This window comes from Furipterus horrens, unplaced genomic scaffold (genome assembly GCF_987537825.1).
Source record: "Furipterus horrens unplaced genomic scaffold, mFurHor1.1.pri manual_scaffold_21, whole genome shotgun sequence".
NCBI lineage: Eukaryota > Metazoa > Chordata > Mammalia > Chiroptera > Furipteridae > Furipterus > Furipterus horrens.
This window is the reverse complement of record NW_028327191.1, coordinates 182812-197201: the sequence shown is the minus strand read 5'-3', so window position 1 is coordinate 197201 and position 14390 is coordinate 182812. Positions and strand designations below refer to the sequence as shown.

General features: G+C 55.5%; 1 protein-coding gene and 1 long non-coding RNA gene across 2 annotated transcripts; one reads left to right on the top strand and one right to left on the bottom strand.

Annotated features, from left to right (window-relative positions):
* On the top strand, nucleotides 1–13878 carry TEX22 (testis expressed 22). Its single transcript, XM_090265518.1, has 3 exons — nucleotides 1–228; nucleotides 12169–12297; nucleotides 12387–13878. The coding sequence occupies exons 1-3, from the start codon at nucleotides 64–66 to the stop codon at nucleotides 12564–12566; spliced, it is 474 nt and encodes a 157-aa protein (XP_090121644.1). The 5' UTR covers nucleotides 1–63; the 3' UTR covers nucleotides 12567–13878.
* LOC149990166 (uncharacterized) lies at nucleotides 4230–8696 on the bottom strand. Its single transcript, XR_016508890.1, has 3 exons — nucleotides 8640–8696; nucleotides 4422–4511; nucleotides 4230–4332 (listed from the first exon to the last, which is right to left on the bottom strand). It is a non-coding gene; the product is annotated as an uncharacterized LOC149990166 (long non-coding RNA).
* Nucleotides 13879–14390: the final 512 nt, after the last annotated feature.

The window sequence follows — 14390 nt, the reverse complement described above, 5'->3', positions numbered from 1 at the left end:
CAGGTGGCCTTGGGGACTTTCCCCCAGAGTCAGAGGTACAGACAAGCAGGCTGCCAGCTGGACATGAACAGCAGAAAGCATTTGCTTAAAGACGCGCCCCAGGAGAAGCGGGGACCACAGCTGTCCCAGGAGCACAGCCTGGCCTCTCCGTCGCCCAGCCCCACTGAAGCCTGGAGCCAGCCGGGGGCCCAGAGCAGCAGTCAGCAGGCACTGAAGACTCAGGACTGGGTAAGCAGAAGGGAGCCTGGCCTGGGCCACCCCAGGACTCCCCTGCGGGGAGCACTGGAATTGGCTCTGGCCGGGGGCTGGTGGAGTGCACATGATGGATAGGGCTGAATGGGACCCGAGAGCAGCAAGTGGTGGGGTGGGCTCTCTTCCCAGGAGCCCTGGGTGGGCACCAGGGTGAGTTTGCAGCCCTCCTGCCTCTGTTAACTGTGGGAAGTCTGCTTGCCTCTGCTGAGCACTGGGGCAGGGGCATGTGAGGCCAGGGAGAGGGACCTCCCTCCTTCCTCCCCAGCACCCACACTCTGGGCCCAGAGGGTGGCACCAAGCGCAAGGAGCCCAGTCAGGGGAAGCTCTGCCCTTGCAGGGGGGCTGAGACAGCGTCCCACCCACCAGGTCAGCGGGCAGTCAACAGAAGGGCCTGTCTCAGAAAGTTGTTCCTAGAGGCTCTGCTTGTGACGGCCCCTAACTGCAAGCGCCTCTGTCTTCCCCCTACGGTTGCTCGGTTCCCACCCAGCAGCAGCCATGAGAGTGGACAGGACACAGCTGCTCCCAACAGCAGTGGGAAGGAGAGAGTGGGCTCCCCAGTGGCCCGATGAGGCCCCATGTGCCCTCCCAGCCAGGTCCTCAAGCCTAGGCACCTGTGAGGCACCTGCCAGGGTGCTGTGGGGACCACACCACCAAACCCTGCAGCCAATTCCTCAAGACGGGCAATCCAGGATCTGAATACACAGTGTGTCACCTGTGGGTGGCAGCCAGATGGTGGGGACTCACGTCCTCCTGCAGGGATGGAAGGGCCTCATGGCTCTTGGGCAGGGTGACCCTCCACACATGCCGTGTTTGCAGTTCTGAGAAGTGGACAGGTGGCCATGGGTCGTAGGCAGGTGGGGAAGGAAGCCAGGAGCCAGGAGCAGGAAAGCAGGGTGGAAAGGCCCAGAGGAAGATGGCTCAGAGGAGAAGGGGTAGGGCAGAGACCAAGAAGAGGGTGCAGATGCATCTTCACAACCTCCCAGGATGTGGTTTTGGGTTAGGGAGTCAGTCCCTGCAGAGTCCCCCACACTCTGCTGACATCTCTGGTGTCATCCGACCTCTTCCTTCCACTCCTTCCAGCCCTGGAGGATGTCAGCTGCTTGCTGTGGTATCAAGGGACACACCAGGCTACCCTCTCTCTGACTGTCCTGCATGGTGTCCTTCCTCCTTGTCCCCCTCAGCGTGCCCGAATCCTCCAGATCTTCTCGCAGTCAGGCAGGAACCCACAGGGTGGAGAACGGATGGCCACCACATTCCGGTGGGGGCGCATGCCTGGCAGAGTGAGAGGGTCAGCACTAGCTGTGTGGGGGGGCAGCAGAAGCAGGACACTGCCGCAGCCACCGAACCCCAACCCGTCTGCCAGCTCCTCTTTATCTCCCTTTAAATATGAATTATGTGGAGAACTGAAAGCCTAGGAAAAGAAGTCAGAAGAACCCCAGCTGTGCCAGACAGGGCAGAGCAAGCTGGGGGGGCATCACCATCCCTCAGTGACCTGCGCCCTCTTGGAACAGTTGACCCCTGCAGCTGAACGAGGGGGTGAGGATGGTGAGCCCTGCAGAGGCGGCTGCACGGTACCCTGGGAGACCTGGGACAGTGCCTGGTCAGAGCGGAGGGACGGGAGTCCGTCCACACCAGACAGGTCAGGAAGAGGGCATGTGCTGATGTGAGCAGCAGACTCCAGGAGAAAAACAAATGAAAAGGGGCACATTGGACAACAGGAATAAACTTCACAGGGAAGAGGCCACCCTGTTTGAGATGAACTTGAAAACGCCCCACAGCATTACACAGAGACTGAACAAGGAGAAGGCACTGCCCCTGGTGAGGGCCCTCCAAGGCGTTTCCCTGTTCAGTGTCATGAAGGATAAACAGGCCAAAACTATTTTTTTTTAATATGGCAAACTGCTGAAGTAGAAAAATAAGAATAGGTTCAGGCATAGCAGATATGAATTCATATCTCAAAACTTCAGTTTTGAAAGCAAGTGAGTCCTGGCACATGATGCATGAGCCACAAAACCAAGTAGAAAATTTAGACATTGACCTAGATGCCTGCAGACACATAACATGGGATGAAGCTGGCCTCTTGTTGGGGTTGGGGGCACTTCTCCATGAACCGCGTTGGGTAGCTGTGTGGCTGCCCGGGAGGAAGCTGCAGCCATGCCTCTCACTGAACGTCAGGATAAACCCCAATTATGTGCTGATGCCATAAAAGGATTAGAAGAAACCCTGGAATGGGGTCGGCCTTTCTAGCCAGGCCCCAAAGTCCAAAAGCCACAAAACAGAAGATGGGTACATTGAACTACATGAAAAGCAGCACATCCGCAGCCCTGACTAGTGTGGCTCCGTTGGTTGGGCATCATCCTGCAAAGTGAAATGTTTCTCTCTCACATGGATGTTTCTATCCTTCTCTTTCTCCCTCCCTCTCTCTCTCAAAATAAATAAGTACATAAATTTTAAACCCATGTCTATAGAGGAAAAATATGCACCAAGGGAGCCACAAATCTTTGTTGGAGAAAGTACAGACTTTTCAACAAACGGTGCTGGGAACAGTGGACATCCACAGGAGAAAGAATGCAGCTGGGCTCGTGCCTAACGCTGTGTGGTTAACGTAAGATGCCTTGAAGACAAACGGAAGAGCCAGAAGTATAGCGGTCCTAGAAGAAAACAGGAGTCGCGCTTCCTAACACTGGATTTGGCAACGGTTTCTTGGATACGGCACCAACCACACAGACAGTAGAAGTGGAAACAGATAAATTGGACTTCATCAAACTTAAAAACTTTTGATCATCAAAGGACATTATCAACAGAGTGAAAAGTCAATCCATGGGATGGGAGAAAATATTTGTAAGTCACATATTGATAAAGGCTTAATATCCAGAATATATAGAGAATTCCAGAAACTCCACAATAATTAAAAAATAATCCAATTCAAAAATGGACAAAGGAGTTGACATTTCTCTGAAGATAAACAAATGGTCAACATCATTGGTCACGGGCCGTGCACATCAGAACCGCAGCGAGGCGTCACCGCGTACCTGTTAGGGCGGCTAGAACACTTAAGCCCCCAAAACGAAGCAAAGAGTGCGTGCGCCTTGCTGGTGGGAATGTAAAACGGTCCGGTCACCAAAGCGCAGACCACTTCTGGGTGCTTCTGTGAGAGGACGGGAAGCGGAGGCACGGGCAGGGGTTGGCACTCCCACGTCCGCAGCAGCGCTATTGCCCCACAGTGTGCAGAAGGTGCCCACACAGGGGGGGGGGGGGGGGGCGGCGGCGAGAGAGACTGTGCCAGGTGCCCGGGGCCGTCCGCTGGGCCGGACACCCCCGGCGAGCGGGGCCTCCAGGGAAGCACGCGCACCTGCGGGAAGGGTCGGGCGCCCCCGGGGTGCACCGAGGGGGCCAGGAAGGCAGTAGACAGTATTTGGTGTCAGGGACGTGAGTGACAAGGAAGTGTTTGACAACTGCAGGAGAAGCGGCGGGTCCGAGCGTCGGCAACGGCGTGGAGAGCAGCGTGGCGCCCCCCCCACTGACGTGTGACGCGGGGAACAGCCCTGTGGGCGCGTCCGCCGCCACAGCCCCGGGAGGTCTCGGAGCACATGAGGGGGGCCATCGGAAGACCAGCCAGGCCTCGCGCAGCTCGCGGCCGCCCCCGAGGCGGCAGGGGCCGGGAGCATGGTCTGCAGCCCGTCCTGTCCGCGCTCAGCCCACGGGGCAGGGCGGGAACTTGAGCAGCAAGATCCATCAGTCCTGCTTTCTGGCTGGGGTACGTCTGAAGCATTTTGGACAGTGAGCTCCTGAGTTTTTAAATATATTTTCCTTTGCATTTTCCCCGTGCAGCCGGTGTTCTTAAATTTACACTGAACGCGTGCCTAAGGCCACACTGGGACAGGACAGCCCCTCTGCGGGCAGCCCAGGAGCCTCCGGGCCGCTGACGGTGCAGCTCTCCCCTGCCTGCGAGGACAACCAGGAGCTTGGAGGCCTGGGGCGCCTAACAATGCACCTTGCAGACAGACGCCCGAGGCATGATGTACAGCAGTGGCTGAGAAATGGCCGAACGCTCAAGCCCAGTAGATATAATGCTTCCTTCTGAGAAGAAAATGGTCAAGGGACAAAGTGAGTGACAACAAGAAAAGACAGAGATTTGAGGAGCACAATTACCAATAGGTTTGACTCACCGGGTCCTTGGGTGTTGAACACAATAGGCAGAGAATTTCCTCCTCCTGCTGGGTTTTAGGGAGTCCACAAAGAACACACCTCCTAAAACTCTGAAACATGGCAAAAACAGTGTTTGAGAAGCAGAGACCCAGAGAGGCGGGAGCAACAGAATGTGAGGGTGGGAAGCAGGTGGCTGAGTGGTGACTGGTGTCACGGCAGAGGTTGCTGGAAGGCTGCGTCCTACAGATGCTGAGAGCTGCCTGGCCAGAGGTCTCTGATGCAGGTGCAGGGGCAGCAGGAAGGGGATGGATCAAAAGCCCGATGGGAAGCATGTAGATCTCAGATCCCCTCCCAGGCAGGAGACAGGGTTGCACCTGCAGAGGCTGAAGGGGAGACTCTCAGGTGCAGCGGATCCAGACACGGGGTGGGGGAGACAGGCATTAGCAGAGCGTTTGGCTGGGTTCCTTCCCTGGCGAAGCGGGCAGACAGCCGGTGTGAGATGTGACCCATCCAGGAGAAAACCGGCTAGATACTGGAGGACGGGCCCCGGAGACCTGGCCCGCCAGCTGCCCCTCCAGTGATAACACGTTCAACAGGTCTCTACATTCCACAGGGCTGCAGGCTGTGACCCACTCCTCCCTTTGCCATGAGCAGCAGGCGGACAGGTAAACAGCCTCCGGGACATAGAATGCAGTCCTAGGGAATGGAGGAGAAGACATTCCCCACACATAACACAGAGAAGACTCCGTGTTATGAAAAGGAACATTCAGGAAATAAAATAGAGTTCACAATACATAAACAACAGACTTGAAATGTTGGGTAGAAGGGTCAGAATCTAAAGTTGAAGAAACCACATGGAAAATTGAAAAGATAGAAATGAGAAATCGGAAAAAGGTGAGACATGTAGAGGAGCCATCCAGAAGACCAGCAGGTGGCTGAAGAGGAATGAAGCTGTCATCAGAGACACAAGGACTGTGGTTTTTCAGCCACCGACCCCCTCGCCCAGGAGCACCACTCTTGGGCAGAAAGTGCACTAGCAAAGCAAAGGCCCTGAAAGGTGATGTCTGAGTTTGTGTTACTAAAACTGGTATTTAAAAAAAAACCCGAGGAGACCACTAACAGCAAAGGAAGTTCTAAAGTGGCCCCAGAGCATCCCTAAATGAAGACTGTATGGGTGGACACTCCAAAGGAATTAAGATTGTAATCATCCTGGACTTCTAGTCAAGATGCAGGGTTAGGTAAACACACCTCGTCTGCTCACACAACCACAACAAAAATCATAACCACACTACAAAGCAAGTGTCGCCCAGAATTGTCATAAAGACAAGCTGTGTGGAAGTCCGACAACCAAGGATTTAAAGCGGCCACATTCATCCAGGCACGTGGGAGGGGTAGAGACACAGGAACACATGAAGAGACTCAGAGATGCGTGAAGACGCACTGAGACACAGAATGGGTGGTCCGAGTTCCACGTGTGGTGGATAAAATTCCAGAGGAGTACCATGGAAGCAAGGGATCCCAGCCCCAGACCTGACCACCCAGCCCAGGGTTCCAGTGCCAGGGAGGTAAGTCCCCATAACTTCTGGCTGTAAAAACCAGTGTGGGTTGGGGTGGTAGAAGAAACTGAGGTATTCTCAAGAGATTCCTCTTAAAGGTTGTGCAACCAACTTGGAACTCATGTAGACCAACCCCCTCTGGGATTCAGCACCAGGGCAACATTGGAAGGGCACCAGTGGCATATGGGGAGAAATTAAAGTGACTGGCAACAGGGTGAGTGCCAAGAGACATCTTCCTCCCGGGCAGTCGCCAGAGACCAGGCAGCAGCACTGTCCCCTCTTGAAGCCCTCCCCCACAGCGCCACAGAGTGGCCGAACAGGTTGCCCTGCCCTTGCCATTACCTAAGGCTCTGCCCCACACAACTTACAGGCATGCTTCTCTACAACAGGCCATGCCACTGAGACGGAATCAGGGCAGCTCGACCTGACACACAGACACAAACACAGAGAGGTCATCGACATGAGGAGACAGAGAAACATGGCCCAGATGAAAGAGCAGATCAAAATGAAACAGAGATAAGCACCCTATCAGATGCAGAGTTCAAAACGCTGCTTATCAGGATGCTCAGAGAACTCACTGAGTACAGCAACAGCATTAAAAAGACCCAGGTAGAAATGAAGCTTACACTAGATGAAATAAAGAAAAATCTGGACTTCTGGCCAAGGTGGAGGCATAGACAGACACGCTGCGTCTCCCTCCACAACTAAGAAGGAATACAACTACCTCAAAACTAGAAACAACCAGAAGTTCCAGAAAATCAAACTGCATTGAAGTCCAGCAAACAAAGATATAAAAAAGAAATACTCATCCAGACAGGTAGGAGGGGCGGAGCCAGGGTGGAGAGGACGAGGTGTGGTGGCGCTGATGCGGTGGTGGTGGTGGTGGCAGCGGCAGCAGCAGCAGCAGGCCAGTAGAAAGCGCCGTCACATGTTTTAAAAAGGAAGGACACCTGAGGAGCGCTCCCAGCTCCTCACCGGACCTCGAAGCCCATGGTCCCAGCACCGGGGAAAATCAAGCCTCATTGCTTCTGACTGTGCAGACCAGTGGGGGTTGGGGCGGAGGCAGAAACTGCCAATCTCTCGGCAGAGTCCGCTTGTTTAAAGGGCCCCCACAGTCCTAGAAAGTCTGCAGACCACTCTGGTAACAACGGCCAGGGCAGCAGCTAGATGGGTGCCAGTCTAGTGTGGAAGTGGGAGAGGTGCCTGGAGAAGGGGCAAGTGCTAGGCAGGTGGTGTTGTTCCCTCTCGGACCCCTCCCACACACACAGCGCCACAATGTGGTGAAACAGGTCGCCCTGTACTGATGAATCCCTAAGGCTCCGCCCCTTACAATGTAACAGGTGTGACAGCTCTACCTGGGAAGCGGAGGTAAACACACACAGGAGCCTGTCAGAATGAGGAGACAGAAAAGTATGGCCCAAAAGGGGAAACAGATCAAGGTTCCAGGGGGAGAACTAAGCGACGAGGAGACAGCCAACCTAACAAATGAGGAGATCGACAACCTAACAGACACAGAATTCAAAACACTGGTGATAAAGATGCTCACAGGCTTGACAGATATGCTTGAGTACGGCAAACGCATAAGAGAAGAAGTGAAGGCTATGCTAAGTGAAACGAAGGAAAATCCACACAAAACCAATGGTGAAGGGAAGGAAACCAGGGTTCAAATCAATGATCTGGAACATCAGGAAGAAAAAAACAGTCAACCAGTGCAGAATGAGGAAGCAAGAATTGAAGAAAATGAGGAAAACTTCCCAAATTTTGCAAAGGAGATGGATATACAGGTCCGGGAAGCACGGAGGGTCCCGGGCAAGTTGGACCCAGAGGGGACCACACCAGGACGCATCATGACTGAGATGCCAAAAGTGAAAGATAAAGACAGAGTCCTGGGGGCAGCAAGAGAGAGGCAGAGAGTTGCCTACAGGGGGGTGCCTATAGGACTATCGGCTGATTTCTCAGAAGACACTTTGCAGGCAGGAAAGGACTGGCAAGCAGTATTCAATGTGGTGAAAAGCAACCTACAACCAAGATTACTCCATCCAACAAAGCTATCATTTGGAATGGAAGGGCAGATGAAGTGCTTCCCAGACAAGGTCAAGCTAAAGGAGTTCATCATCACCAAGCCATTATTACATGAAATGTTAAAGGGACTTATTTAAGAAAAAGGAGAAGATCAAAACTATGAAAACTAAAATGACAACATACTCACAACTATCAACAACTGAATCTAAAAAATAAAAACAAAATCCAACTAAGCAAACCAGAATAGGAACAGAATCATAGGTGTGGGAATCATTTGGAGGGTTATCAGCTGGGAGTGGGAGGGGGGGAAATGGGGAAATGGTGCAGGGACTAAGAAGCATAATCGGTTGGTACAAAATGACAGGGGGGAGTTAAGAATAATACAGGAAAGGGTGAAGCCAAAGAACTTACACACACGACCCATGGACATGAACTAAGGGGCAGGGGTTGCTGGAGGGAAGGTGGGTACTGGGCAGAGAGGAGCAAAGAGGAAAAATAATTGGGACAACTGTGACAACATAATCAATAAAATACACTTTTAAACAAAAAGGAAAGAAAGTTGTCATCCCCTTCAATGAGGTTTGAACTGCCCTGAGCCACTTCTTGTATGTGAGGACAAGAGGGCAAGGGGAACGGGCGAGAAGCACGTGCTGTACTCACCGTGGCACAGAATCCAGAGCAGGAGGGTGCCCAGCGTGCAGCCCATGCTCAATAACTGTGCTGAAAAATGAAGGTGCATATCGTCGGCAGCCGTCCGTCTCGAGAGACGATGGTGTAGCTTCTTAAGAGTCTATCTGCACCGCCGAGAATGGCTGTGCAGTCCGACTCGGGAGTGACACGGTATCTGTCTCCTCCCGTGTTGAATCGACATCTTGCGATGACGCTGGAGTGTCCTCTCCAGTGAAGCTGAAGCTACAGAGCCTGGGCAGGGTGATATGGAGGGTCTGCTGTTGCCCATGCAAGGTGCATATAAACACAAGGAAATTGTATGCCAAGGAGAAGGAATTTGTAAATTTGTAAAATGCTCTCTATTAACAGAAGGAGGAAGACCACATGATTATCTGAAGGAATGATGAAAAATAATGTTAATAAGTTCCAGTTTATTTCCTTAAAAACAAAACAAACCAAACCTGTTGAGTCTTAACGAGGTCGGAAGTGATGGACTCTCCACGTGGACCTCAGCAGGGGCGTTTCTCGCAGATTTGGCCCAGCAGGGATGCAGAGCGTCACTGACGCAGAGATGGGAGGGCTTTTGCAGAATCCGGGAAATGAAATGAACTGTGAACATCTGAAAAAAGATGAAGAGGTCACCATTTACCACTAATATATTGTCTACCTAGACAATCCATGGAAGCCAATAAAAAGAAGGAACGCCGCCCATAACGGAGGAAATTTGGCGTATAACCAGCATTCGATGCTTAAGAGTTTTTCAAAACACTAAAAATAACCAACCAGAAACATCATGGAAAAAACGTCCATTCAGATTAGCAACAAATAGCGATGTCCTCTGAGATAAACCTGTATGAAGAACACCGAAATGTGATTGAGTAGCAGGACAGTGGGAAGCTGGACCCCACTCTTGGATGGGATGATTTAATGTTTTAAACCTGCCAGATTTCCCCCAAATAACTAATTCAGTGCAATCCCAATTAAAAAAATTTTTTCCATGAATTTAAAACCTTTTATCCTAGCTGTACCAAGTGTTTCTGGCTGTGTATTATTTATTGCTGCATAACAAATATCTCCGAAACTTCGCAGCTGAAAACAACAACACATATTTTTGTCCCTGTTTCTGTAGGTGAGGGGTCTGGGAGCTGCTTAGCTGGGTGGCTTTGGCTTGGGACCTCTCACACGGTTACAGTCAGGGTGCCAGGCAGAGCGACAGCCGTCTGAGAGCTGGGCTGCAGGATTGGCCGCACTCATGTGCTGATGGGTCAGCGCCAGATGCGGGCCGGAGGTCTCAGCTGCTCGCTGCGTGGACCTCTCCAGGCGCAGCGTCAGTGTCCTCGTTTCATGGTGGCCAGCTGCCCCCAGATGGCTGCCCGTCGATCCCACAGCAACCCACTCGGCGGGGGACAAAGCCCAGAGCGTGGACATGGGGGCCGGCTGACGCAAACCGCGAGTCAGACGCTAGTCCCAGGCCCACCCAACCCCAAGCAGACCTGAAAGGCCTTGGCCCTAGAACCATGTGCGCGGCGCTGCGGGGCACAGAGACAGAGCAGCCACGGGGGAGTGGGGGGGCCTTCAAAGGAGGGACAGTGAGACCGACGTTGACGGCTTGGAAGCTCGACGGGGCAGAACAGGGCGGGGCTGCGTATGCTGCGCGTGAGCCACCCCCTGGTGCCTTTGCCGGCACAAACATCGTTCCAGAAGAGGGAGACTAAATAAATAAAATCCTAAGTGGGAGAAGGAATTCTCCCCTAGCAGACCCTCACCCCAATTCTGAGAACAGACCTCGCACCCAGGAAGGTGACCTCGGGTAGACTGAGGGGCATGAAGAAGGCAGTGTGGGGGCCCGGCCCCAGTCAGCTCAGCACAGGAGACCCAGTGCAGCTTAACACGCACACGCGCAATGCACTCGTGACCCGAGCGGCGTCTGCAGCAGAATCCCTTGTGATGACTGAGAAGACAATGGAGACGTTTGTCACCTTCAGCCTTTGATGAGTTTGCAGACACACTGTGATGACACCAAAAGACTGGAAAGAGAACCACTTCTGAGCAAGTGGAGGGGACAGTGGGGTGGAGAGGACACAGACTGGGTCAGAAGAAAGAAGAGAGGGCAGAGAAGCCGTAGGGCAGGACCAAGCTTCCCAGGGACCTGGGTCAGCGACCCAACACCCTGTCCTGTCACAACTGTGATGTCATGTTAAAGGGGAGGCGTTGACCCCCGCGATAGGAAGAGCGTGGGGAATTAGGAACAACAGCCTGCCATGCCTCCTGCAGAGCTCGTGACTCACATTTTATTTTATTTTAAAATATTTTATTTATTTATTTTTAGAGAGAGGGGAAGGGAGGGAGAGAAATATCATGCGCTCCCAACCAGGGGCCTGGCCCACAACCCAGGCCTGTGCCCTGACTGGGAATCGAACCACTGGCGCTTTGGTTTGCAAGCTGGCACTCAGTCCACTGAGCCACACCAGCCAGGGCTGCCATAACCACTTTTAAGTGTACAGCTTGGTAGTATATTCACATTGTTGCAAAATAGGTCTTCAGAACTTTTTCTTCTTGCAAATCTGAACCTCTGTCCCCATGAATCACTAATCCTCTGCCTCTCCCCTCCCCCAGGCCCGGGTGCCCTCCGTGTGCTGTCTCTGTGGACCTGACTCCTCTGGGTCCCTCGATCGGTGGAATAAATCAATGTCCTTCCGTGTCTGGCTTCCTTCTCTCATTATCATGTTCTCAGTGTCCACCCATGTCGCAACCGGTGTGAGAATGTCCATCCTCCTTAAGGCTGGACCCCATCGCTTGTGTGGAGGGGCCACATGGGGCCACCGTCCCTCGTGGGCACTGGGCTGCTCCCTTCTCTGGCTGCTGGGGACAGTGCTGCCGTGAGCGCAGGTGCACACGCGCCCTGTGTTCCTGCTTCCAGTCCTTTGTGTCTGTACCCACAGGTGGGATTCAGGATCGTGTGGTCATGGTTCTTAATTTATTTGAGGAATGTGGACTCCCAGTTTGTCTTAAACCTCCATTTTTAGCATGCTGCCCCCCTCCCAGGCATGCCACAGAGAGACTACCTGCCTTTCCCCAGGAGGCAGCAGGAGGGCTGGGCAGCCTGGGAGGGGCCCCTGGGGCTTTCACCAGCAGCCCCGCCCCCCAGGAGGTTCAGGGAGTAGGGTCCCGCCTTTCTTCCGTGCACAGCCTGCTGGCTGCCTGTCCTCCCGGCCTCCCCAGTGCGTGCGCGGCGGCTCCATGGCCACTTCAGGGCCCCAGCTGGACCGCCAAGAACTCCGCCGGGAGGCTTCACCGTCCCGGCGCCCAGCACACAGCCAATGGCGGCAGGTGCGGGCGGGGTCAGGCCCACAGCCGCTGCGTGAAGCCGAGAGGCCCCGTGTGCTGCCCTGGGAGCCGGAGCTGGACCCCAGGGGCTCGGCATCCCCCCCAGAGCCTCCGCGGAGGGCGCAGAGGAAGGGTCCGCGGGTTCAGGGAGCCCCGTGCGTGGCCAGTGCAGACCGCTGCCCTGTCCCCGCAGGTGTGCGAGCCGCCGCAGAGGAGGTGCCCGGGCCGCCACTGGAGCCTCAGCATCGAGGAGCGGCGGCAGCGGGCCGTGCGGGGCACGCAGGAGAGGCGGGACGCCGCCGGGGCCTCTGCCCACTGCCCGGTTCGGGGAAAGGGGACGGCGCTGTGGTCGTGGGGCGCCCCTTCCTCGCCCCGCCCCGACACGCCCCCTGACCCTGCGGTCTCCGGCAGGACATCGTGCAGGTTGTGGCCCAGCTGGTGTCCGAGGACGTGGACAAGGACGTGCTCATCCCGCACCCGCCCAGGCCTGCCGAGTCCAGCCCCGCCTTCCGCGCCTGCCTGGCCCGGAGTGCGCCTTCCTGGCACGTCACGAGCCCAGAGGCCCAGGCCTCGAGGCGGCCGCCCTCCTAGGAGCCTGCTCAGCCCAGCGCCTGTCTTGCAGGCCTTTCCTGGGGGGTCCTGGGGAGGCAGCTGCGGGATCAAGGCTACTGCGGGCCTCTTACAGCCCCTCGTCCAGGGTGGGGCACCACCAGCCCGTCCTGCCTCCCGCCCTCCTTACTGCTGGGCTCAGGACGCCTTCGAAAACCACACAGCTCGGTGCCCCCTTCTCCTCCAGGTCCCCTGAAATTACATGTTTCAGGCCTGTGCATTGCTCAGGATCCCTAGGGTGCGTGGAGTTTTAGGCAGGACTTTGGAGGACGTCATGACCCCCTCCTGCTCAGAACCCCTGATGATGAAGCGGGGGTGTCAAGGGCCAGAGCCTGCTCTGGGCCAGGCTGCATGCTGAGCGGGAAGATGCTTCTCTGCACTTCCCCCATCCCTGTGTCAACAAGTACGACCCAGTAACGAAGTGTGTGGACTTCTGTTGCTGAGTGGCTCACAAGGATTCTGTGTTAGTCACCAGGATCCAGGGCTTCACTGGCTCACGCTGCTGGGGGTCTCATGAGGCTGGGATGGCCGGCCTCTGCCCTCCTCCTGGCCTCAGGGCTTCTGCACGAGGTCACCCCCACCAGGAGCTGGCAGTCAGGGGGCCCCAGCAACCCCCACCGCAGTGGCCCAAGCCGTGGGACCTCAGAGGTGAGGCCCGGAGCTGGGAGCCTCCTCGGTCACAGGGCCCACAGGAGCAGCCTAACTTGTGGCGAAGGAGCGTCGCCTACCGGTGGGGGCTGGCCCGGAGCTTGTGCCCTCTCCAGCAGAGCGCGGTGCCTGGCGATGGCTCTGCTGTCACACTGGGTGCTGCTGTGCCAACAGGTCACAGACCCAGTGTCTTAAAGCCATTGACTGTAAGTCACATAGGAGCCCGAAACAGGTCTCCTGAACTGTGGCCAGGGTGTATGCAGGCCTGGCTCCTTTCTGGAGGCTGCAGGGGACATCCCATCCATTCTGGCCTTTTCGGCTTCTAGACTACGCTGCCCACATCCCTCGGCTGGTGGCTCCTTCCTCCATCTCCCAAGTCAGCAGCATAGCAGCCCTCGACCTCCTTCCATCGTCACCTCTCTCCCCTACCTTCTCTTCCTTGCAGGGACCATGTAGGCATCGGGTCCACTGGGTTACCTAGGAAGCAACTCCAAGGCTCTTGGGTTAGCGACCTTCACCTCCTGCCATGGGACCCAGCACAGTCACAGGCTTGGGGGAGGGGAACTGTGCCTCCCAGGGGGGCTCTTGGCATTGGGTGGGTAGAGGCCATGAGTGCTGCTCAGTGTCCCAGAGCACAGGACGCCCCCCCCCCCCCAAAAACCAAGAATGACCGGGCCTCAAATGTCAACAGTGCCCCTCCTGGAAGAGAGGAGGGTGGAAGGCCTGGGAGCCTGGGTGAGAGAAGGGTCCACCCGGAGACAGGCCAGGCAAGTCAGGATGTCAACATCACGCAACACTGGCAGTGGACACTGCCCGCTGTCACCATGTGTCCCTTCTAAACTGCTCTTTCATTTCTGCTTCCCTACCAGGCAAGTCTCTCCCCAGCTCTGGGAGTGTAATGTGCCTCCTTGGGCCTCACAGGGCCCCCCTGGGTGGTGGCCATTGGGGTTCTCTGGTGGTGGGGAGCAGGGGTCAGAGGCCACTCTGGACACCCAAGCAGAAAGGGGAGCTCCTCGGCCTGGCCCTGGGACCGCCAGCGCCGCCCACCGAACACTCGCTGTTCCACGATCGACACGAAGGTGTGAAAACGGCGGCCGCCGCCGTAACCTGCTGACGTTCAGCGAAGTTCCTCGGATGTTTCTGAAGGCCGGGGCAGGC